At 47.8% G+C, this 22382-nt stretch overlaps 1 protein-coding gene across 1 annotated transcript in view; it reads right to left on the bottom strand.

Moving 5' to 3' along the window:
• Positions 1–22382, bottom strand: part of COL27A1 (collagen type XXVII alpha 1 chain) — a 142420-nt gene that overhangs the window by 101776 nt on the left and 18262 nt on the right. Inside the window, exons 4-7 of the mRNA XM_049774232.1 lie at positions 21359–21412; positions 17449–17502; positions 6648–6701; positions 5109–5162 (exon numbers count right to left, since the gene is read on the bottom strand). Coding sequence (XP_049630189.1) covers positions 5109–5162; positions 6648–6701; positions 17449–17502; positions 21359–21412 — 216 coding nt within the window. The remainder of the gene's footprint in view (positions 1–5108; positions 5163–6647; positions 6702–17448; positions 17503–21358; positions 21413–22382) is intronic.

Here is a 22382-nt window from a genome sequence, read left to right on the forward strand (position 1 = left end):
TGCGACTCATGCCTATCATGTCTCGAAGCCTTGGTTTTCTCTCTGGTAGAAAAGGGGCGTTAGGGTTGGGTGCCCAGATCGCACGCTTATCGTGTGGAAAGCACTGAGCATGGCCTTGAATTCAAGAGGCCCGTCAAGACTGACTTCTGTTTTCACTTCGGATCTTTATGTTTCATTCATTCAACTAACATTGGCTGAACTTGTATGAACCGGCACCATGCCAGGCCCAGATCCCAGGAGAAAGGAACATCCTTTGCCTCGCTGGAGTCTCCAATCCTAGTGAGGATGCATGAAAACAAATAAGTCTAAAAGAGAAAGTCACTGGGGAGGGTAGAGGGGAGGGAAGTAAAAAAACGTTGGGACCGGAGAGTTTTCCATTTTTTTTAAGATAAAATAAGTCTAGAAACGAATCCACAGCAGTGTGAATGAATTGGATGGGGTCCAGATTTTTCAGTTGTGAGGCTCAGGGGTTAGAAGAGCATATTTTCTAAATGCAAGGTTCTGATTGGATCCCAGGCGCTCTGCAGTGCCCTTAGCACCTCTGGCTATAGCTCTCAAAAATCCAGAACATGGCCCCATGTGACCCCGGTGGCCCCCAGCTTTGCACTGCTGAGCCTGAGAACTGAACAGGCTGGTTGACGATTACTAAGAGTAACCAACCCCCCGGCCCAAAGCCCCTGAGGCAACTGCTTGGAAGCATTCCACCAAGAGATGGAAAATTTCATGGTGAGTGTTTGTGAGCATGATGATAAATAAAATGAAAAGCAAAAGCTTAAGAAGGCAGTGACAATGGCTATGAAGAACTGGTGGAGAGGAGAGAGAATAGGAGTGTTGGCAGGTTGGCGATGCAGGTGGCCGTCAGAAAAGACTGAAGAGGGCAGCCTGGAGGACTGGCTGTCCAAGAGAGAAATAGCAGTCACAGAAGGACCGAGGAAAGTGTTCTTTCAATGTGTTGGCAGTGTTGGGGGAACAGAGCATAATGGGTGAGGGACAAGGGACAGAGGGTGAGGGGAACAGAGAACAGAACAGCAAGGACATGTGGGCATGATGGGAAATCACTGATAGGCTTTGACCTGGCTTGCATCATGATCTGATGCTTATCGTGACCATTATAATCACATTTCCGCATAAAGCTTGCATAATAAGAACAAGCAAAGTTGTTTTTTTGTTTGTTTCCTCAAGAAGAGTTAGATAGAGCCTGGTGCTCCAACCAGTGTGACTGATGAGAGTAACTGTCTTCTTTGAGCCTTGCTATGACCTTTCTTTGCATCATGGAGGGTGAGGCTGGACTGACAGCAATGAGTTGGTGGAATATGGAGGAAGGACCCAAAGGGAAGCACAAAAGGGGTCCAAGGCATTACCTGAGCTTGATTTCCTGCCAACCACCAAGAACCCTGCAAAAAAGCAATGCTTTGACAGAGAAGAACATTTCTTCAAGAAAGCCCTTGTCTCAGGATGCAGTGACAGGAAAAGAACCATCACTAGCACCAGACCAGGAGGCTGCCCTCTGCCTGACCATGGACCACTCAGCACCTCTTTGCATTCAACCCTAGGAGTGAGTAATTTCTATCTCCTTTGGTCAAAAGAGGAAACTGAATTCAGATAAAGAGACTTCTCAGAGGGCACACATGGTCCCAGGGGCCATGTAGGTTGTCACTCTCATCTCTGCATCCATCAGAACCAAACCATGAGACCAGCCACACTGCCTAAGACTCCAAATATCCCAAAGGAAAATCACAGGGGAAGACCTGCCCTAATGAGGATGTTAGCACAGGCCAAGCTTGATGGCTATGAAGCTCTGAAACATGCACAAGAGGACTTAGAACCATCCACGAACTGCCCTCCTCCCTTGGGCAGATGGAGATGCCAAAAGGAAGTTGCCCAGAATTTCTTAGCAACTTCAGGCAATGCATTAGGCCAGCTGGGCTGGGCTTGGTTTTGTCTAGAAGGATACAACTTTTAGGTCTCCAACAAGCCCCTTTTCTTTGCCAGTCAGAAGTAACAAAGACAGCTCTGCGGGGACCTAGAGTAAGGTGAGGTGAGGTACATACTCCTTGCAAGCACCTTAACTCTGTTTACCAAACTTGGGCCAGCCAAATGGCTTCAAATGATAGGGCCTGAGCCCTGGAAAGAATCTAAGCCATAATCTTCTCCAGGACGCCAGCAATCATGGGGCAGGCACTGACCACAAGGTGGGCCCCTGGACAGTGGATCCCTGAATGGGATTGAGGACTGGCTGCAACCTAAGGAAAGCAGATGCTTCAAGAGTGACCGCCAGAGACCACAGAGTTGGCAAAGGGGAATCCAGCAGCCTAGCAGCCTTGCCTCTACAAGACCGTTGTTGATAATAGCACGCGGTCTATATTTTGGTTTGGGAGCCAGATTAATCACTGCTTACAAGGCAAAACCAGACATCACCTCACTGGGACTGCAGACAGTCTCTCTGCTATTTGAGCTTTGGGTAGGCAGAGAATAAGGGGAAGGGAGATTTCTGTTCATGCCTCAGGGGTTCCTGGAGATCTATATATACCCAGACCTCCACTGCTCCCCCCAGCTTCACTTACATACATTTCAAAATTTCTCCTGTAACAAGAGAATTTACCAGATCTATTTAGCATCCCATGTGCCTGCGACCTCAGCTCACCTCAGCATTCCAACAAGGACATCAGTGGAAGAGAAAAGAAGGATTCTAAGGAACCACAGGAAGAGGAAAATGTGGCAGGTCCCAAAGCAATCTGCCACCTTGCATGACCAGATATTAGTCACCTATTTGAGCTCAGTGCAGATGGCACCAGGTGGGAAACTGTAGTTTCTCCACAGATGGTTCTTTCATCCAACTAAGGCAGGTTGAGGCCCAGTGGTGAGCCAGACCCTGTGTTGGAACCAAGCACAACTGCCTTTCTAGAAATGGATGTGGCTTCCTACGAGCTAGGAGAGGGCAGCCAGAGAAGCAGAGAAGATAGCATTGTAAATTGAGGCCAGAAGGAGAAGCTGGATTGGAGCAAGGACAGAGGAAAGAGACCGGAGATGGCTACGGGTCTAAAACCCAGAATAACTCAGTAGTGGGGGGAGAAAAGAGACATTTCTCAGTGCATGAGCTGAGGAGGCCTGTTTGTGTGGAAGCAATAATTCTCCAGAAAGGCAGGAATTGAACTTGCCTCAATCATGGGTCCTCCAAAACATTCCCAAGTGCCTCTTTTCTGCATCCTTCTCCCCTTATTGACAATGATCAAGTTTCAAGAGGCCACCAAAGGCTTGTGGACAGGGTGAGAGCATGTGGACAGGAGGGAACTGAAGCAAGTTTGAACCCAAGGATCCATCCCAAACCACTGCATCCCATGGTACTGCTCAAGGGGGAGATAGTTTCTGAGGATGGGTTAGGGAAATATCCATGATGGTCACAGGCCATCAGAGAGAGAGAGGGGAAACCAAGATGAGTGAGTTCTTTGCGCCTACTTTGTGCCTCTGCTTCCATCTCAGCCAAGTGACAAGGACACATGGCAAGTCACCTCACAGCCCCTCAGAGGCTGAAAGTTATGCTTTCTGCCTGGCATGATTGGGGAGACACTATGAAAGAGGATGGCATTAAAGAGGAGAATCAAGGCTTGATTGTACAGAGATGTGGGTGACTGTCTAGAGCCTAGGACGCACAGGAAAAAGGGCAGGGACTGCCTTGGTTGGCCCCAGGATGACCCTGTGCTAGCTGTGCATTGGATCACTATGGGGTGACAGGGTGAAGATCCTGCCATATGGTCACAGCTTCTGGCTTCCAATACCTCTCCTAGCTGTGCCTACCACAAACATCTCTAGGCATAGCTCACTCTTCTCTGGTGGACATCATCACCCCCAGTTGAGAAGTTGGGGTGATAGATAGAAAGATAGATAGATAGATAGATAGATAGATAGATAGATAGATAGATAGATAGATAGATAGAGAAGATAGATAGATAGAGAAGAGGGATCTAGGGGTAGCATGGAAATCTCCTCTACAAGGTACAACTGGGATTCAGTAGTTTTGGCTCATGGAGATTGAGAATACCAGGTGGACAAGATCTTCAGGCTTCTCCTTCTAAATCACCATTCATTCATTCATTCATTCATTCAGCAACAACAAAATAGCTCCTTCTTGCTCAGTGGAGCTGTTTTCCCAAGTGGTTTCCTGATCATCTTCAGAGAACAGGACCCTGGAACTCCAGGCAAGAGGTCACCCAGTCTTCTTTGAGCCCCACAATCAGACTCCCACCACAGCGGCATGAGACCACCTCAGGCTGCTTTATGAGCTGGGCCTGGAAGGAATCTTTTCCACTCGCACCTCATCCATCAAAAAGTGCTGGAAGCTGGAGAGGAAGTGAGCAGGGCGAGGGAGTCCCTGTGTGTGCTTGGAGCCAGAAAACACCACATTTCCTCAGCTTGCAGGCAGCCCAGGACTGCAGGGCCAGATTGGAGCTGTTTGGATTTAAGGGGTGGCTTGCTCTAGACACAGAGGGTAGAGGAGAAAGGCATGAGCAAGGAAGAGACAAGGTTCTCTAGGGTGCTTGGGGACCTGGGGGGTAAGGACAGGATAGAGCTGAGAGACACCACAGCTGTCCAGATGAGAACCAGATGCCTGGAGACAGGCAGCTGTGGCCACAGCTGGAAGCCCAGAGCGGAAGCAATGTTGCTAGGCTCCCGTGTCTCCTGGAAAAGCCATCAGCCTGGGGGAGCCTGCAAGAAGCGTCTGACCTTTCTCAGAACAGTCCCAAAGACCCACTGGGCACAGGCTCTGCATGAGACCCAGGAAGAGAGACAACATGGCAGGTCATGTTAGGTGGTCTGAGAGAAATCAGGAGAACTGAAGTAAGAGACTCCCCCATGACTCTTCTAGAAAAGGGCTAACCTTCCCCCAAAGGGAAAGAGAGCTGGGACTCCCTACTTGCAGGATGGAGAAAGCACAGGCTGGCAGAATGGAAAGTTTGGAGAACTACTGTCTTTCTAGAACCTTCTCCCCAATAACCAGTTACAGAGGGATTAAACTCAGAATGTACCGACACTGTATCCCTCTGGCCTCTGGAGGAAAGGTCTGGGTCTTATACCAAGTCAAAGTATTCCTCACCCCAAGGCGCATGTACCTTTCGTCCTGGAGATCCCAGTTGGCCTGGGAGGCCAGGCAAGCCCATGTCACCCTGCAAACAGAACAAAGGTAAGTCAGGGACAAGAGCTGAGATTTTGGAGCCGGAGTGATAGCAGTGGTAGGATGTTTGCCTTGCATGCTGCCAACCCAGGGCAGACCCAGGTCGATTCCTGGCATCCCATATGGTCCCCCGAGCCTGCCAGGAGTGATTTCTGAGCTCAGAGCCAGGAGTAACCCCTGAGTGCTGCTGGGTATGGCCCCAAAACAAAACAAAACCAAACAAAGAGTTGAGATTCTCACTCAGCTCGAAGAGGGAGCTGCCTGGCCTACTGACTGCAGATAGGATTCCAGGAATTCCCCCAAGGTCTCAGTGGAGAACATCTACGGCTACTCATGCCTTGTTCCATGTTCGATTCTTGTTCCATCCCATGTTTCAAGCCCTAGTTTCCCAGAATACTGTTGCTAGGAAGACAGTCAATTCCACAGCCTTAAATTTCTCTTTCCATATGTCTATTCTCTCTCTTCTCTTTCTCTCTCCACAGTGGGAACCTAGGAAGGGGCATTTCTCAGGCCATCATAAACTCAAGAGCAAAAGACAAGGAGGCACTGTCTGGGTACCCGAACCTCCTGTGTCCTCCAGGGCACAAATCTATCTCAGTGAGCTTCTGCCATGGGGCCTCTGCTCCCTTACTAGCAGGGGCTAAATGTGGGAAATATTTGTGACCTGCAGGATTGGCCAAAAGATGGGAGAAGGAATGAGACACATGAGTCTGGAACGCCCTCAAAGTCAGCAGGCACAGTCCATGGGGGCAGGCCCTGGGTCCTGAGAAGTGCAGGTTCTGCCTGATGACTGGACCTCAGGGCTGGCTCTGGTAGAAACTGGCAAACCTTCCAGGATGCCTAAGGGACACAGGAAGACCTTCCCAGAAATCTGGGCTCCCATTTCCATGGCACTGCACCTCTTTTAAGCCCCTTGTTTCACTTATGGGATGGAAGATCAGAAATGGGTTGAGTTGGCTCCAGTGTTCACTCTTTATATTGCTGTTGTTTGTTCATTTGTTTGGGAGCCACACCCAGCAATGCTCAGAGGTTACTCCTGACTGTACTCACAAATTACTCCTGATAGTGCTGGGGTACCATATGGGATGTTGAGGACTGAACTCTGGCTGCCCAGTGCAAAGTAAGAGCCTTCCCTGTTGTACTATCACTATGATCCTGCAGTGTTTACTCTTTCATAGGAGAACCTTCTGGTCTGAGGCTGTGTCCCTGGTCCCTCCCTCCCCACTGCCTCCAGAAATCCACAGCCAGGAAAACTCAGAATGTCTATGGGAAGCTTCCAAGACAGGGACCACCTGGAAGTTTCTGTATGCTGGGTTCCTTAACAGGGTAAAGTTTCATTGCAGGCATTGGGTTTGATGACAGAAAATGAGGTACCTTGTCAGAAAAAATGTCTCTCCATGATAGTTGTTCCCAGACCATGGGGTGCCTGGTGCCAAGACCCCCTTTGCCCTGAGTGCTGGGGTCCTTGTAAACCTACCTGTACTCCATCACGGGCCTTTCCAGGTGAAAGTCCTGGGTCCCCTTTTTGTCCCTGAAACAAAGACAGTTCTGTTTTAGTCACTGGGCTGTCCCAAGAAGTTATGGCTTCACACATGACTCAAAGTTTGGACCCTGCTTAATGCTCTGCCTCCCCCACCTCTTCCAGCCCCTAACACCTCTGACCTTGCACTTTGCAATACTCTCATGGACAGCAAACCCCTGCTTTGGGCCCCATTTATGAAGTACCAGTCCTTCAGCCTCAGCCCCACCACAACCCTATACCAGGCCTTTTCACAGGCAGGGTCCCCAAAAGATCAGCCCCTAGTCCTTAGGGGGTCAAATCTACTGAGCTCTCCAGCAAAGACCTGAGTGTCAGAATGGAAAGTGTCCATTCTAGCTCAGAACTCCTAGCTCAGGAGTTCTCCTTCTCCAACCTGGTTAAAGATTCAGAAACAGCCTTCCGAAGCCAATACCCCCACGAGCGGACCCTTTTCCCACTTGCCCCCTACCCTCTCCCCAGGCTCGCTTCAAAACTTCCAGTTATGAGTAAGAAAGATGGCTCAGTGGTAGAGAACCCAAGCATGTTCGAGGCCCCGAGTGAAGTTTCTGGGACTACATAATCCCCAGAGCACTGGTCTATCAAGCCTATATGGACAGGCTGGGTACTGCTAGTGGGAGATCCTATTAAAAATGCCTTAGGATGGGGCTGGGGCAATAGCACAGCGGTAGGGTGTTTGCCTTGCATGCAGCCGACTCAGGATGGACCTCGGTTTGATCCCTGGCGTCTCATATGGTCTTGTGAGCCAGGAGCAATGTCTGAGTACATAGCCAGGAGTAACCCCTGAGCATCACTGGGTGTGGCCCAAACACCCCCCACAAAAAGAGCCTTAGGAGCAGAAGAGACAGGATGCAAGTAGGGAGCTTGCTTTACATATGCTTAAACTCAATTTCTGACATCCTTAGCCCAGCCAAGAGTGACCCCTGAGTACAGCCAGGAGCAAGCAAGCCAGGATCACCACTAGGTATGGACCCCAAACAAACAAAAACAAACCAACAACACTTGTCCTGGGATGAAGCACCGGCTTCACAGTGAGATCCCAGGCAAGTCATTTTCCTTAGCGTTCTGTCCCTCACCTTTCAAAGGGGGGCTGCACCGACTGCATGCGTGCTTGTGTGCACACACAAACACACACAAATACACTACCATACACAACTCGACACTCTCACACTCATACATACAAACACACTCAAACATACTCCCACCTATATACTCACACTCATTCCCATATCTATAATCAGACACACAAACACACATTTTCACACACATATATACCACTCACATGAGACAGGCATGATGCTACATGTCTGGTAAATGAGGCTGCATAAACATACATGTGTACAGGTGCACACACATGAACACTTCTATCTGAGCAGGTCTGGACAAACATTGGCATGCATGCTCTCGTACATGCACACACATGCAGGCAGACACACCGCTGGCATGCCAATAATGTCTTGGCCAGGAATAGATAAAGTCACAGGTGTGACATGGGAGTAGTGTTATGACTAGAATTCATCCCCTTTGGTTCTTTTCCTTCTCTGAATGCAGAGCTCCCCAAATCCAGACCAAGGCCATCACTGAACCCCACCTGCAGAAAGGAATGGCCTTCTACTCCTCTCCTAGACCCCACAATGCTTCTACTGTGCCAAGTCTCTTTCAGTCCCCAGAACATTCCAATTCATAGAAACTATGACCCAGCCTGGAGATACTCTGGTCTTCCAGGTATGACTAAGTCACATCTACCTGACTAAAAGCCTCGATTCATGCATGGGGACACAAGACACTTGTCCCTACTCCCTCCACCACCCCCAGTGAAGGCCACCTTCTTGCTAGGATCCAATTCCCTGTCCCTCTGGCCTTCTCCAGGTCACTTCTGTAGGAGCCTACTTCACCCCCTCTGAAATCCTCACAACACAGCTGTCCTCTCACATGGACCAGCCAATAGCTCCAATGCCTTTTATGTCCATGGCATTGGGCCAACCCCAGGAAAACCAGAATTCTAATGGCCAAAAATGGATAGCTGTGACTCTCAGCCAACCCTGCCCACCTCAGTCTCAGCTGGCAGAGAAGCTGGGTTTAGGTAGTCTACAGTGATATCCTATGGTGAAATGCTACAAGAGGGGAAAATGAGACCCATGAGAGGCAATCTGGCTTCCTTGCTAGGAGTCTTTATCTAGCAGTGGTCCTCAAACTATGGCCTGCGGGCCACATATTGTATTTGTATTTGTTTTGTTTCTTCATTGCAAAATAAGATATATGCAGTGTGCATAAGAATTTGTTCCTAAGTTTTGTTTTTACTATAGTCAGACCCTCCAATGGTCTGAGGGACAGTGAACTGGCCCCTGTTTAAAAAGTTTGAGGATCCCTGAATTCTATAGCATCTGGCCTATTTATGGCCAGCTTTCAGTAGCCAGCATCATCCTAAGCATGATCCAACCAAGGGCAGCCTATGTACCATTTTTTTGTTGTTGTTGTTTTTGGGTCACATCCGACAGCGCTCAGGGGTTACTCCTGGCTCTATGCTCAGAAATCGCCCCTGGCAGGCACAGGGGACCATATGGGATGCCGGGATTCGAACCACCATCTTTCTGCATGGAAGGCAAACGCCTTACCTCCGTGCTATCTCACCGGCCCCGTACCAAATTTTTTTGTACCATAAGAAGCACTCCCTCGGGGCCGGGCGGTGGCGCTCGAGGTAAGGTGCCTGCCTTACCTGCGCTAGCCTAGGAGACGGACCACGGTTCGATTCCCCGGCGTCCCATATGGTCCCCCAAGCCAGGAGCGACTTCTGAGCGCATAGCCAGGAGTAACCCCTGAGCGTCACCGGGTGTGGCCCAAAAACCAAAAAAAAAAAAAAAAAGAAGCACTCCCTCACCCCAAAGATGGGGGAAACATCTGTGCATCTTATGGAGCAAATGTTGACGCTAGCGATGAGGAGTTCTTGGGGTTCCCAGAAAACTAGAAGAATAATCTAAACTTAAACTCTCTTCATTTGTTAATGACAGTCATAATGATTCTTAATGTCACATTGACTGCTGTTCACTTAACATGGTTGAAATATTATTCTGTTATAGTTCGTTACATATTCTAGTACACCTTTTGCTTTAGAATTTTTTTTGTTTTTCTTGTCTAAAAACTATGTGCATAAGGCTTATGGTCAGGTGCATCTTATAGAGAAAAATATATAATATTTTTTGTGCCTCTGCTAGTCAGAAAAGACAGCTTATATATGGAGAATTCTAGGACCAGAAATAAGGACAAACTATTCTCTTCTAAACTCACAACATTGATCAGGGAGGACTGCCATGACCTCCTTTCATGGATGAGGAAATAAAGGCATGTTTGTTTGTCCATGGTTAGATTACTAGTCAGTGGAATTTAGATTCAGGTTCTACATCAAAGCTTCTTTTTATTTATTATTATTATTATTATTATTATTATTATTATTATTATTATTATTATTATTTTGGGACTTTTTTGGAGGGGCACACCCAGCAGTGCTCAAGATTTACTTTTGGCTGTTTTCAAGTATCATTCCTGGTGGGACTCAAGGTGTTGAGGATCCAACCCAGATTGGCTGCGTGAAAAGTAAGAGCCTCACCTACTGTACTATCTTTCCAGGGCCTAGAATAAAACTTCTTAAATTGGGAATAATGACTATCTAGCATGGATGGAGAAGGTCCAGCTGATGAACCCTGTAAGGCCCTTTACATCATATAGTGAACCCGGCATACTGGCACTGGTCACAATAAGGCATACACTATACTTCTCATCAGTGGCCTATGGTCCTCTGCACTGTCCGGTCCATGGATAATGTTAAAAATGTCAGTGGCTCATGACAGAAAAATAGCTCCCACCCCTGCCATATGGGGTCACGTTATGTAACTAAACAAAGGAATAGAGAAAAGTTTCCTTTAAAATAAATTTCTTTCTGACTTATAATTAATAAATATTAACTTACATACTTATTTCATATATCTTTATACCCACAGTCATAAAATAATTCTAAGATAAGAAGGGATTATGAGGGGGCCGGAGAGATAGGGTGTTTGCCTTGCAAACTTGTAGTTGATCCACGACAAACAGTGGTTCGAATCCCGACATCCCATATGGTCCCCCGTGCCTTCCAGGAGCGATTTCTGGCACAGAGCGAGGAGTAGCCTCTTAGCACCGCTGGATGTGCCCCCCAATAAAGGAATTATGAGGGGCTGGAGTGATAGTACATGGGTAGAATGTCTGCCTTGCATGCAGCCAATCTGAGTTAGATCCCTGGCATCCCATATGGTCCGTTGAGCACCAGTAGGAATGATTCCTGAGTGCAGTAACCCCTGAACATTGCTGAATATGGCCTGAAAACCAAAGATAAAACAAAACAAAAAGGGACCATAAGTGGAAAAAGCCCTGGTCTAGAGTACAAGCTCTGTATCACTGTAATATATGACAGATAAGAAAACAAAGATCTTAGGGCCACAGAAATAACATGGCAGGGAAGGCACTTACCTTGCATATGGCTGACCTGGGTTCAATATCCAATAACCTATGGTCCTCCGAGCCCACCAGGAATAATTCCTGAATACAGAGCTAGGAGTAACCCCTGAGCGCTGCTGCCAATATAGAACTAGGAATAAGCCCTAAGCATCACTGGGTGTGACAAAACAAACAAACAAACAAATAAATAAAACAAATATCCCAGTGATGTGTGGAGTACAGGGTGAAACCAGGGAGAACTTGACCCCAATCACAGCACAATAAGAAATGGGAGCTCCACTTCATCAGAAGCTGGAGGAAAACAAGGAGGGAGCTAATAAAGCTTCAGCTAAGGGATGCTTTACCCCAGGCAAATGAAGGTATGACTTCTGGAAGAGAGAAGGCCAGCATCCTCAGACAGACTCCTATACCTCCATCCCCAGCGTAGGATATGATATAGTAATATATAAAATAAGGACAACATGTAGCACAGTGGTAAAGTGTATGCCTTGATTCAGGAGAATGGGGTCCAATTCCCAAGCACCACAAGAACAAGAGAATTGGGAGATGACTCACTGGACTGGTTCATGGTCTACATATAGGAAGCTTGGTGTGATCCCCACATGGTCTTCTATGTACTATCAGGAACAACCCAATAGCAGCAAGCCAGGTGTAGCTGCTGAGCATGTCCAGGTATGGCTCACCAAGCCCCTCAAATATATATATATACATATATATGTATATATATATGTATATATATATATATATATAAACTATAAGTATCTTAGTGAGACTCATAAACTCATCAGCAGATCCAGCAATGTTATTTTGGGCAAGCATTTTTCCTTTCTGAGTAAAAGAGCAGACTCTGCCTGGACTATTTACAAAAGACAGGCATCATGGTTTATTCCCATTAAAGGCTACAGAGGTAATGCACATGGAAAAGAGACTAAGATTTTATCCTGTGGGGAGGGCTGGGAGGTGGAGAGAAGAGTGGAGTCTGGCAGATAGAGAGATGACATGAAGCAGGGAAACATCACAAAGGACTGGGAAAGCCTCCATGCATGCCTTTGTTGATCCCATGTTCCCAAATCATCACTGATCCCAAGACTCCAACACAGAGACAGCCTAAAGCTATGTCTTACGAACAGCTGGATACATAGCATCTCAAAAAAAATGACTAAGAGAAGGGCTAGGTTAGAAATGGCTTCAGGACCCAAACCTCCTCTGCCATTATGACTGGTTTATGTGTATAGAAGATTCTGCCAATGTAATAAAGCAGGAAAAACAAATGAAAATTACTAACCTTTGACGGGAAGAGAACAGACTATTTTTTGCTTTTCAAATAGTAAGTAACTATGTGAGGGATGAATTTATCTGAGCACTGTTAAAACTAGTGCTTATTCAAGAGCATGGCCATAAAATAAACATAAAAACTACAAAAACACAGAAGTCAGTGGTTCCATTCAATAGCTAAGAGCCAGCTAGAAACTTTAATGGGGAAAATATTCTGTTTGTAACAGCTTCAAGTTACAAATTTATAAATGTCTAAGTACAAACTTATTAAGGCAGGATGTATGCAATAAAACTGATAAATTTTATTAAGCTACATTTAAAAACTCAATAAAATGGAAGATACACCAAGGCTTTAGATAAGAAAACTTAATATTTTAAAGATGCTAATTCTTCACCAATTAACATACACATTTAAGGCATTAGTGAAAAATCCCAAAGGTGTTTATGGAATTTATTAAAAAGGGCATAAAGTTCATCTGACGAAATAGTCAAAAATATTTTTTCAAGGAGAGGGAAAACACACATAGTATTAAGATAATAAGTGTCATATAAAGTAGCATTTTATGAGCATAAAACTATGCTGAGAAATGAAAATATATTTGGCCTGAGGCAGATTCTAGTCTATAATATAGTAACAATTGAGGAAAGATTATTTAATGGATGATTTACGATTAGGAGGAGAATAAAATTAGAACACGGCTTCAACTGCCCTCACCCAATAAAAAGTAATTCCAGATGGCTTAACTTTTTAAAGATATAAAACGATCAAATAACTGAATATCTACATCATCACAGAATGGAGTTGATGCACAAAAGCGAAGTATAGAGTCATAAATCTTACATATGGTCAGGGAAGCACCCTTGCTAATCAATCTGACATATTGTAAGACACTGTCTGACTACTGTCAATCACTGGTGAATTTCCCAAAATGGTAGCACTGCCACTGTGGAAACCACCATGAATGTGTTTAGTAGGCAAACAACAAAGTGGGTGGATGAATGTTTTGTAAGGTGGATGAACCCTTAATCACCTTAATATATCAATGCATGGGAAAAAAAAGAAAGAAAGAAAGAAAGAAAGAAAGAAAGAAAGAAAGAAAGAAAGAAAGAAAGAAAGAAAGAAAGAAAGAAAGAAAGAAAGAAAGAAAGAAAGAAAGAAAGAAAGAAAGAAAGAAAGAAAGAAAGAAAGAAAGAAAGAAAGAAAGAAAGAAAGAAAGAAAGAAAGAAAGAGAAAGAAAGAAAGAAAGAAAGAGAGAGAAAGAAGAAAGAGAGAGAGAAAGAAAGAAAGAAAGAAAGAAAGAAAGAAAGAAAGAAAGAAAGAAAGAAAGAAAGAAAGAAATAGAAAAAGAACTGAAAAAAGCCAACCCCCAAATTCATAAATACAAATGAAAAAAATAGATGAAAGTGAAGCATTCCTCTCAGGTGATCAGTGAAGCTGAATGTAAACAACAAAGAATTACCTTTTCTAACACACTTTCCTGCAATGCCACCAGCAACTTGGAATTGGTTTAATCTTTCTAGAATGCAAATGGCTTTTTTGCTTCTTTTTGTTTTTATTTAAGAGGAGTGAGAGTCGGTGTCAGAGCTGCAGATGGTTTAGAGACTGCTCCTGGCTTGGTTGAGGGACCTGAACTAAGATTGGCTGCATGCAAGGCAAGCCCTGATACTATCTCTCCGGTTCCTAAAAGGCAATTGTTGTAATAACACCCAGAGACAATAGAGATGAGGGCTGGAAGGACTGGCCCATGATATGAAGCTTACCACAAAGAGGGGTGAGTTCAGTTAAAGACATAACTACACTGACAACTGGTCATGACAATGGTATTGACTGAGAGAAACAGAATGCCTAGCTTGAATACAGGCAAAGTGTAGGGGAGGAGCTAAAAAGGTTGGGGGGGGGCACTGGTGGTGGGAAGGTTGCACTGATGAAGGGTGGTATTCTTTTTTTATAACTGAAACCCAACCACAAACATGTTTGTAATCATGGTGCTTAAATAAATACATTTTTTAAAAAAGGCAATTGTTAGTAAAATGGCAACTAAGGGGGCCAGAGTGATAATACAGCAGTAGGGTGCTTTCATTGTACGTGGTTGAACTTAGTTTAATTCCTAGCACTGCCTATGGTCCCCTGAACCCTGCCAGGAATGATCCCTAAGCATAGAGCCAAGAAATAAGCCCTAAGCACCACTGCATGTGCCCCCCTCCCAAACAAAACAAATAAAAATAACAGTTAGCTAACTACTTTATATAGTTCCCCCGGGCAAGGTATATCTGAGTTAGTCATTTGTATGTCTATGTACGTATGAGTGTACCGGGATAGAGATAGGACTGGGCATAGTATATCTCAATATGTTGCTGAGTATACAAAAGACACCCTTGTGGAGTTGACTTGCCTATGGCTCAAAGTGTGCTCTCTGGAGCCAGAGGAGGGGGACTGGAATCCTCTCTGCCACTTGTGCAATGTGGCCCTTCATTGTGACCCTAGTTTGTTCTCTATCAATGGAGCAAACTCTCTAGCCTCTCTCCCCATGTGCTCAATCGATTGCTGGCTTGCAGACTACCTTGTATTCTAGCCAGCCCCTTAAGCTGGGTTGTTGGATTGAAGCCTCATCCCTCCTTTCTCCCTAGGTAACTTGACCTTACCTGCAAGACCCCGCCCATTCCTGGGAGGGGTCTTGGAAAAGGTAGATAAGGCCTTTGACCCAGGGGATTAGGGTCTTTGGTCTCTGCCCTTTTGGTCTTTGGCCAGCTTGGAGGTGAAAGGGAAGATGGCTGAAAGGAGTTAAGATGCAGGGCTAAGAATGGCTGTGCTTGAAAGGTTATGATGTAGGCCACACACAGGTGGTGAATAGGGTATGAATAAAGCTGATGCTTCCTGATGCCTGTCTCTGGATGAGTCTGATTCCGCCGATCACCTAAACCTGGGACCAGCCAGCTGGATGGGGGTTGCGGAGCCAGGTGGCCTGGGATGACAGAGAAAAATCCATCCACCTCCATCCTCCACATCCATCCTTAATTATTTAATGCAACAGTTGGATTAACCAGGCTCCAACCCATTCGATATATGCTTGTTACCCATTGGTCCAAAGCACCTTTTGGATTGGTACCTTTGACAACAGGTTCTCCACCTGAGGGTTTGGTCTGGCACTTCCTAATAAAGACCCTGGGTCTCAGGAAAAAGCCTCTTTGGCAGCTTCAGTTTTCCACCATTGAGCTATCTGCTTCTTAGGAGCAGAAGGCTTGTGTGTAGTTCCTGAATTTGGTTTTTATCCCTTTAACCATGTGTGGGTTATTTCCTGCATTTGGCATTTGCTTCCAGACTTGCATTTCTCCAATGCCCTGGATTTGGGGCACGAGGCTTCCACTTCATTGGGCCCTTACTTCTTCCTGATCCTCCCCATCTTTTTACCCATCATCCTTAACAAGCAGACCTAACTGGGTCATCAGAAGTTGGCACAAGCTTATGGGCCAAGGTCCAAAACTCCTCTAGCTCTGCCAGCAGCCTCCTGGTTACTGAGTGTGGCCTTCTCACCCCCACATCTTCACACTTCAAATGCCCTTGGTGTCTGGTGTATCTATGCAGACGCCCCAAGGGTAGAGAAGTTAATGCCAGGAGCCAACCCTAAAAATCTGAGTCCCATCTACACTGGGCCCCTTATCTACCCCTACTCTTGACCAAGAGTTAGCAACTGCAACCCTTCCTTGGCCATTCCTCACCCCACTGGCCACCAAGACCAACTTTGTCTCTGGCTACCTGAAGGGCCTTGGTGAGTTTCACCTGATCATATTTCTATGGATTTGTGTTCCAGATAACCTCAGGATTGAGTCTAGCAGTGTCTACCACAGAGCAACTTGCTGCCATTTTTTTTCTGCACCTTTGCCCAGGCAACTGTGACTCATCTGATCCCCCTTCAACTCCGCTGTCCTCGGAAAAGGGAGTTCCCCAACTCCCAGACCCCAGTGTACCCATCAGGTGAACTATGACCTGGAGAGGGATCCTAACTGTCCAGGGTCATCTCCTGAGCTTCGTTCCTGGGGGAGAAGCACTGGGCTCATGATACCTCCACAGGATGCTGCCTCACATGACTCAGACACTCCTCATGACATGTTGAGAGGGACAGCTGCTCTCACAGGCTCATGTTCCCCAGGAAGAAACCAAGGCACAGAAAGTCCAATCAATCATGTGTGTTCAGCATAAGAGAGTGATATAGCAAAGGTTTAAACCTGGCCTCAGAGCCTGTGCTCCAACCCCCCCCCCCCACTCTCCTGAGAGCTAACTGATGCAGGAGTTGGGGAGTTCCAGCAGCACCCCGAGACTCAGCCAGCACTAGTCACTTGGCTTTTCTGCTTCTTTCTCTATAGATCTGTGGGATCCCAGATGTACATGTGGGAGCTCTGAAATGCCACAGATCAGGTGTGAACTTCTGCCACTGTCATCACCAGTGGTGGCCTGGCCAGTCTTGGCCCTCTGGTCACCTCATCTGATTTGCTCCCATTGCCCTCTTCAGTCCTAATTCCCCCCCAACCACAGGCACCCACCCACCAGCAGATGAATTTCTCTGCAGCCACACCCTGCAGGGTGCTCAGCAAAACTCTAATGACTGAAGGACACCAGGATGGCTCTAGAAGTGGAGGGACAAACAATGCACCCAGGAGAGATCAGTCCAATTGGTGATTGCAACTGGTCACCTCAGTCCCAAGGAATGGATATCAGTGAGACCCTGGCATAAGAACCATATCATCCCCATTATCCATCTGAGCCCAGATCCTGGTGAGGTCAAGCCCAGCTCTCACCCAGTCCTGGCCACCCGACCTTCATCAGGCCTCTCTACAGGTGCCCTGGGTGCCAGCTGTCCCTCCCTGTCCTCCCCTTCCTGTTTCCCTAGCACTAGGCTCAGCCCTAGGCTCCCACAACCTAACCCCAAGGAGTCCTCCCAAACTCAGTTCCAACACCCACAGCACAATTGTTACTCACTTTGGGTCCAGGCAGGCCAGGGAGGCCCGGGGTTCCGTACGGCCCAGGAGGACCCTGGAAGGGAAAGGAAAGACACAGTGAAGGTAGTCGTTGGCAGTGCTAATCACCCCCTCATACCCACTTGTGCAGCATAACCCTCATAGTGGCTTGTTTGGCAAGGGGCCTTCATGTAGAGCCCAGGTCCACACAGCATATGTCCTCTTACCCTGCCCATAGAGTTCTGTTTTGGGACAACACATGGTGCTGTTCTCATTGGGGCTACTCCTGGCAAGGCAGCTGGGAGCCTGAACCAGGCGGTGCCAGGGATCAAACTTGGGCTTCTTACATGCAAAGCCTACAAGCTCAAGTTCTTTTCCTGTTTATTTGTTTGTTTTGGGGCCTCCCCTGGAAATGCTCAGGGCTTGCTCCTGGCTTAACACTTAGGAGTCACCCTTGGCGGTGCACAGGGGACCCTATAGGATGCCAGGAATCAAACCCGGTTAACCATGTGCAAATGCCATAAGCAAATGTCCTACACACTGTCCTAGTGCTCTAGCTGTTTAGGAGCCTCCCTGGCTATCCCTTTACTCTCTTTACTCCCAAGCTGGCACCTGAGTGATGCCCAGAAGAAGCCAGTGCTCACAGAACTCGCCCGAGTCTATCCAGTTGCATGAGCACAGCTGGGCTTCTACCTCAGAAACATCAGCAGCCCTGAACCCTGAAATGTCACCATCCTCTCACACTCCTCCCCGCTCACTCCACCCCACCGTGTGCTTCTTGGGGCTCAAAGCACAGCGCTCCTAGCTTCTCTTCTCAACATCTGGAACTTTCTCCTTTGATGGATTCTGCCTGTCAGATTGCTACAGAGGATTCCAGGCCTGGCTCGGAGGGAACTTTCTGGAACCTCTCCAGCCTCCAAGGAAACACTCACCCTTTAGACCTGATGGCCTGGGAGCTGGGAACACAGTGAAGAAAATGATTTCTTCTCCACCAAGGTTCCTCCTGTGTGTGACCACCACTGGATTCCTACTAACTACGACTTCTGGGGCCCCAAAGGGGGTGGGGTGGGGGGAGAGTACTGGTCCAGATCTCAGATCTCAGATCTCAGAGCAGAAAGATGGCCGAGTGACAATTGGGACTCACACCTGCTGGCCTCCACTCTGGCGCTGATTTGTGCTGCTGGCCTTTCCCAGGCCATATTGGAACCCCGGAAAAGAACGTCATAAGAATGTCTTGCTGCATCCACCAGGGGCTCTGGACTCTGGCCTGACCGAGCAGCCTGGTCAACAGAGGTGGTAGCAGTGGGTTGCCCCTGGGTTGGGGGGGGGGTGTCTTAGTCCAGTAGAAACAATCTGGGGTTGGAGGAGGGGAGCTCCGCAGTGGTGCCCACGCACGCAGACCTCCAAGCACACCTCCTTGTCTCTGGGCCCTCTTGACCCATTTGGCTGACTGTAAACTTTGCTTCCTTCCTCCCTCTCTGTGGCCAGCTCCCAGCTGCAGCCTGTTACATTCCGACCGAGGCACCTCCCTCTTTTTGATGCTTCAGAGGGGAGCCTCCTCTTCTCTTCAAGAAGAAACTAGGCTTCGAGTTTGCTCAGCCTGGGGTGTGTATGGTGGGGTCCCTTGAGAACCTCCCTTCAAAATACCTAATGCCCGAGCTCTCATGAAAACTGTGCCCTGGCACCTATGAGAACCTGAATGCCAACCTACTGCCCATTACAAGCCTTCGTAGGCCTGCCTCAGTCTCCCCACCTGGCTGGTGAATAATGGGGAGCTGTGGACCTCTAAGCACTTGAAAGAACAATATTCAGCCAAGCCAGGCTCCTGGGACCTACTAACCTCAGCCTGAAGTGGGCAAGCAAAGGTAAGGAAGCAAAGTTTGAGGATCCCTCCCCTCAAAGCCCAGCCATGTTCCCAGTTCCCTCACAGACAGAATGCCGACGGCCCCCATCTGCAGCTCGTGAAAGTGGGGGCTCCCTTCTTCTGCCCCTCCTCAGACACTGCCTTGCAGAGAAATGAAGTACATAGTTGACTAGAAGCCAAACAGGCTGATTCTATAAATGCTACAGCCAGGCCAGCCGGCTGGGGTGGGGGAGGTCTCAGGGGTTCCCCAACATCTCTCAGAGGATGGGGCAGGGGTGGGGCATGGTGCAGAGGTGGAAAGGGACATGCTACCAAACTTCAGTGACCTCAGGCCAGGTTCTGCTGGTCCCGGCGTCCCGCAGCTGTCGCCTGTACAAAGAGGCGCTGTACTGGGCGGTTCTGGCCTTGGATTCTATTATCTCTGGAATTTTATGATCTATGGAATTTCCAGTCTAGAAACAGGACGATGGAGAGTGGGGAGGGTACACAGGGAGTTTGAGAAGAATGTCAGGAGAATCTCTCACTCGCTCCTGGAATTCCAGGCCTGGGGGGAACCAAGCCCCAAGCTTTTTACAGCTAGAGAAACTGAGGGCCAGAGAAGTGAAAGACGTTGGCTCAAGATCAAGCAGCTTTGGCAGGGGCTGTCAGGGTTTTTTTCTGTGACACTATTTACCCAGCATCTGTTGCAGGGACTGTCCCCGGGCCTCATGGCAGAGAAGCCACCAGGCCTCGTGGCAGAGAAGCCATCAGGCCTCACTCAGGCCCATGAAAAGCTCTGCACTCAGAAATCATTCCTGGCAGGCTCAGAGGGACATACGGGGATGCCTCAAATCTAACCCGGGTCCATCCAGGGTTGGCCACATGCAAAGCAACCGCCCTTCTGCTATGCTATCTCTCCAGCCCCTAAAAGAATTTTTTTTAAGGAGGGCTGGGAAGACAAGTGAGATGCAGTGATAGACATGATGTCACAAAAAGTGGCCAGTGACACGCAGAAGGGCAGAAGTACTGTTGCAAAAAAAGGGCAGTGGCATTTGATCTAACAGAGCCCCAGATATGGGGAGAGGCCCAGGAAGTAGAGGAAATAGAGGTGGGGGGCTAAGAGGAGGTGTGAGGGCACCAGGAGACACCCCGAGGCTGGGATGCTCGTATCAGGGCCTTCTGCATGCAGCTCTGTGGCTAGCCAAGTCCCCCAGACCTCTGTGTTCTCCAGCTCTGCGCACTTGCTCCATGGGGCTCGGAAGCCAGGAGGAAATGCCCCATCAGAGAACAGATTCCAGAGCCTGGGACCCAAAGCACAGGGCCAGGACTGGGGAGAACCAGTGCTCAAGTAATGACATAACCAGAGCCTGGGCTCCAGGCTAAAAACATGTGCCAGGCACTTATCTGCTAGGCCTACGCGAGGCACCCAGCGTGGGAAAGGCTGGTTCAGCCAGGACACAAATGCCAGGCTTGTGGGTCTGTTATTCTGAAGCAGGGGACACATTTCTCTCTAGGGGATACCCCTATCCTCCACTCCACCCCAGGAACTCAGTGCATGGTTCTCTGATCCTGCCTCTGCCATTTTCTAGATGCTCAACATTCTCATCCGAGCCTAGTGACAGTAGCGATGTGTCCAGGTTCGTCCTGAAGACAACTCAGGATACATGGACACTGAGGCTCACAGGAAGGTATTCATGGCATGTCATAGTCATGCTTTCCACAATTTTCAGGAAAAGCAATCAACATAAGGACACCTTCTCCCCCATCCCTGGCACAACCCTGGGAGGGTATCACTACCCCCAAAATACCTCTGCTGAAGAAGCAAAAACTAGCTAGCTTTTTCCTACACGTGTCAGCAGCCAAGGTGTGCATTTTATGGAATCCTGTCTCCTTTGAAGGAGGCTGAGATACCTGCCACAGAAATAGAGGGCCCCCAAATAGGTGACAAGCGTCTCAAGTTGTCATCTAGGAGCCCTGAATCTACTCCTTTGGACAAAGTAAGACATGAAAGGAGGGACAGGGTCAGCCTGAGGACACTGCCAAGGCTGGAATCTCAGAGCCTCTGGTCACAGCTCCCAAGGCCACTTACCCGAGGACCTCGTGCACCAGGGGGTCCAGGAAGTCCTGGCAGCCCAGGGGAACCCTGCAGAGAAAGTAAGAAAATAGTGTCAGTCATGGGGATGGGAATTCAAGCAGCCAGTCAATAAAAAACTCTGTCCAGGGCTCTGGACATGAAATGGAAATCCCCATGATGGAAACATGCTTTAAGGCCTGCTGGCCTAAAGAACTAACTTCTGCTCTTTAGAGTTTTGGGGCTTACAGCACTGTTTTCTCTCTGTGTCTCTTTGAAGTTTTTATCTCTTATTACTCAGCTCCCTTATTCATGGTATCTCTCCCTCCAAAAAGCCTCCCCTGGGCCAGAGTGATAGCATAGCAGTAGGGTATTTATCTTACATGCTGCTGACCCGGGACGGACCCGGGTTCAATCCCTGGCATTCCATATGGTCCTCCAGCCTGCCAGGAGCTATTTCTGAGTGCAGAGTCAGGAGTAATCCCTGGGTGCCCAAGGGTGTGGCCCAGAAACCAGACAAAAGAAAGCCTCTCCTGGCTTCTCCCCAACATTGGGCTAATTTGCCTCTTTCCTGTTACTTGAAAGTAAGTTATTAGAAGAAAGTCTGCTTAGAATTCTGTCTCACACACTGGACCTTGATCTCCACACAGGAACAAATGGCCTACGCATTATTTCTGCCTTTCTAAGGTTCATCTCTCTATTGAAAAAACTAAATGAGGGGTTGGAGAGCTAGCACAGTGATAGGGTATTTACTTGCATGCAGCTGACCCGGGAAGGGCCAGATTTGATTCCCAGCATCTCATATGATCCCCCAGCCTGCCAGGGGCGATTTCTGAGTGCAGAGCCAGGAGTGACCCCCTGAGCGCCGCTGAGTGTGACCCAACAACTAACCAACCAACCAACCAATAAATAAATAAATAAATAAATAAATAAAATTTAAGAGAAAAAAAAAAAAAAACCTAAATGAGTGAGCAGGAGATGGCAGGGACCATCCAGATTCCCTGCAGAGTCAGAGTGAAGATGGAACCAAAGGTGAGAAATT

Source organism: Suncus etruscus, chromosome 5 (assembly GCF_024139225.1).
Source record: "Suncus etruscus isolate mSunEtr1 chromosome 5, mSunEtr1.pri.cur, whole genome shotgun sequence".
Classification (NCBI taxonomy): domain Eukaryota; kingdom Metazoa; phylum Chordata; class Mammalia; order Eulipotyphla; family Soricidae; genus Suncus; species Suncus etruscus.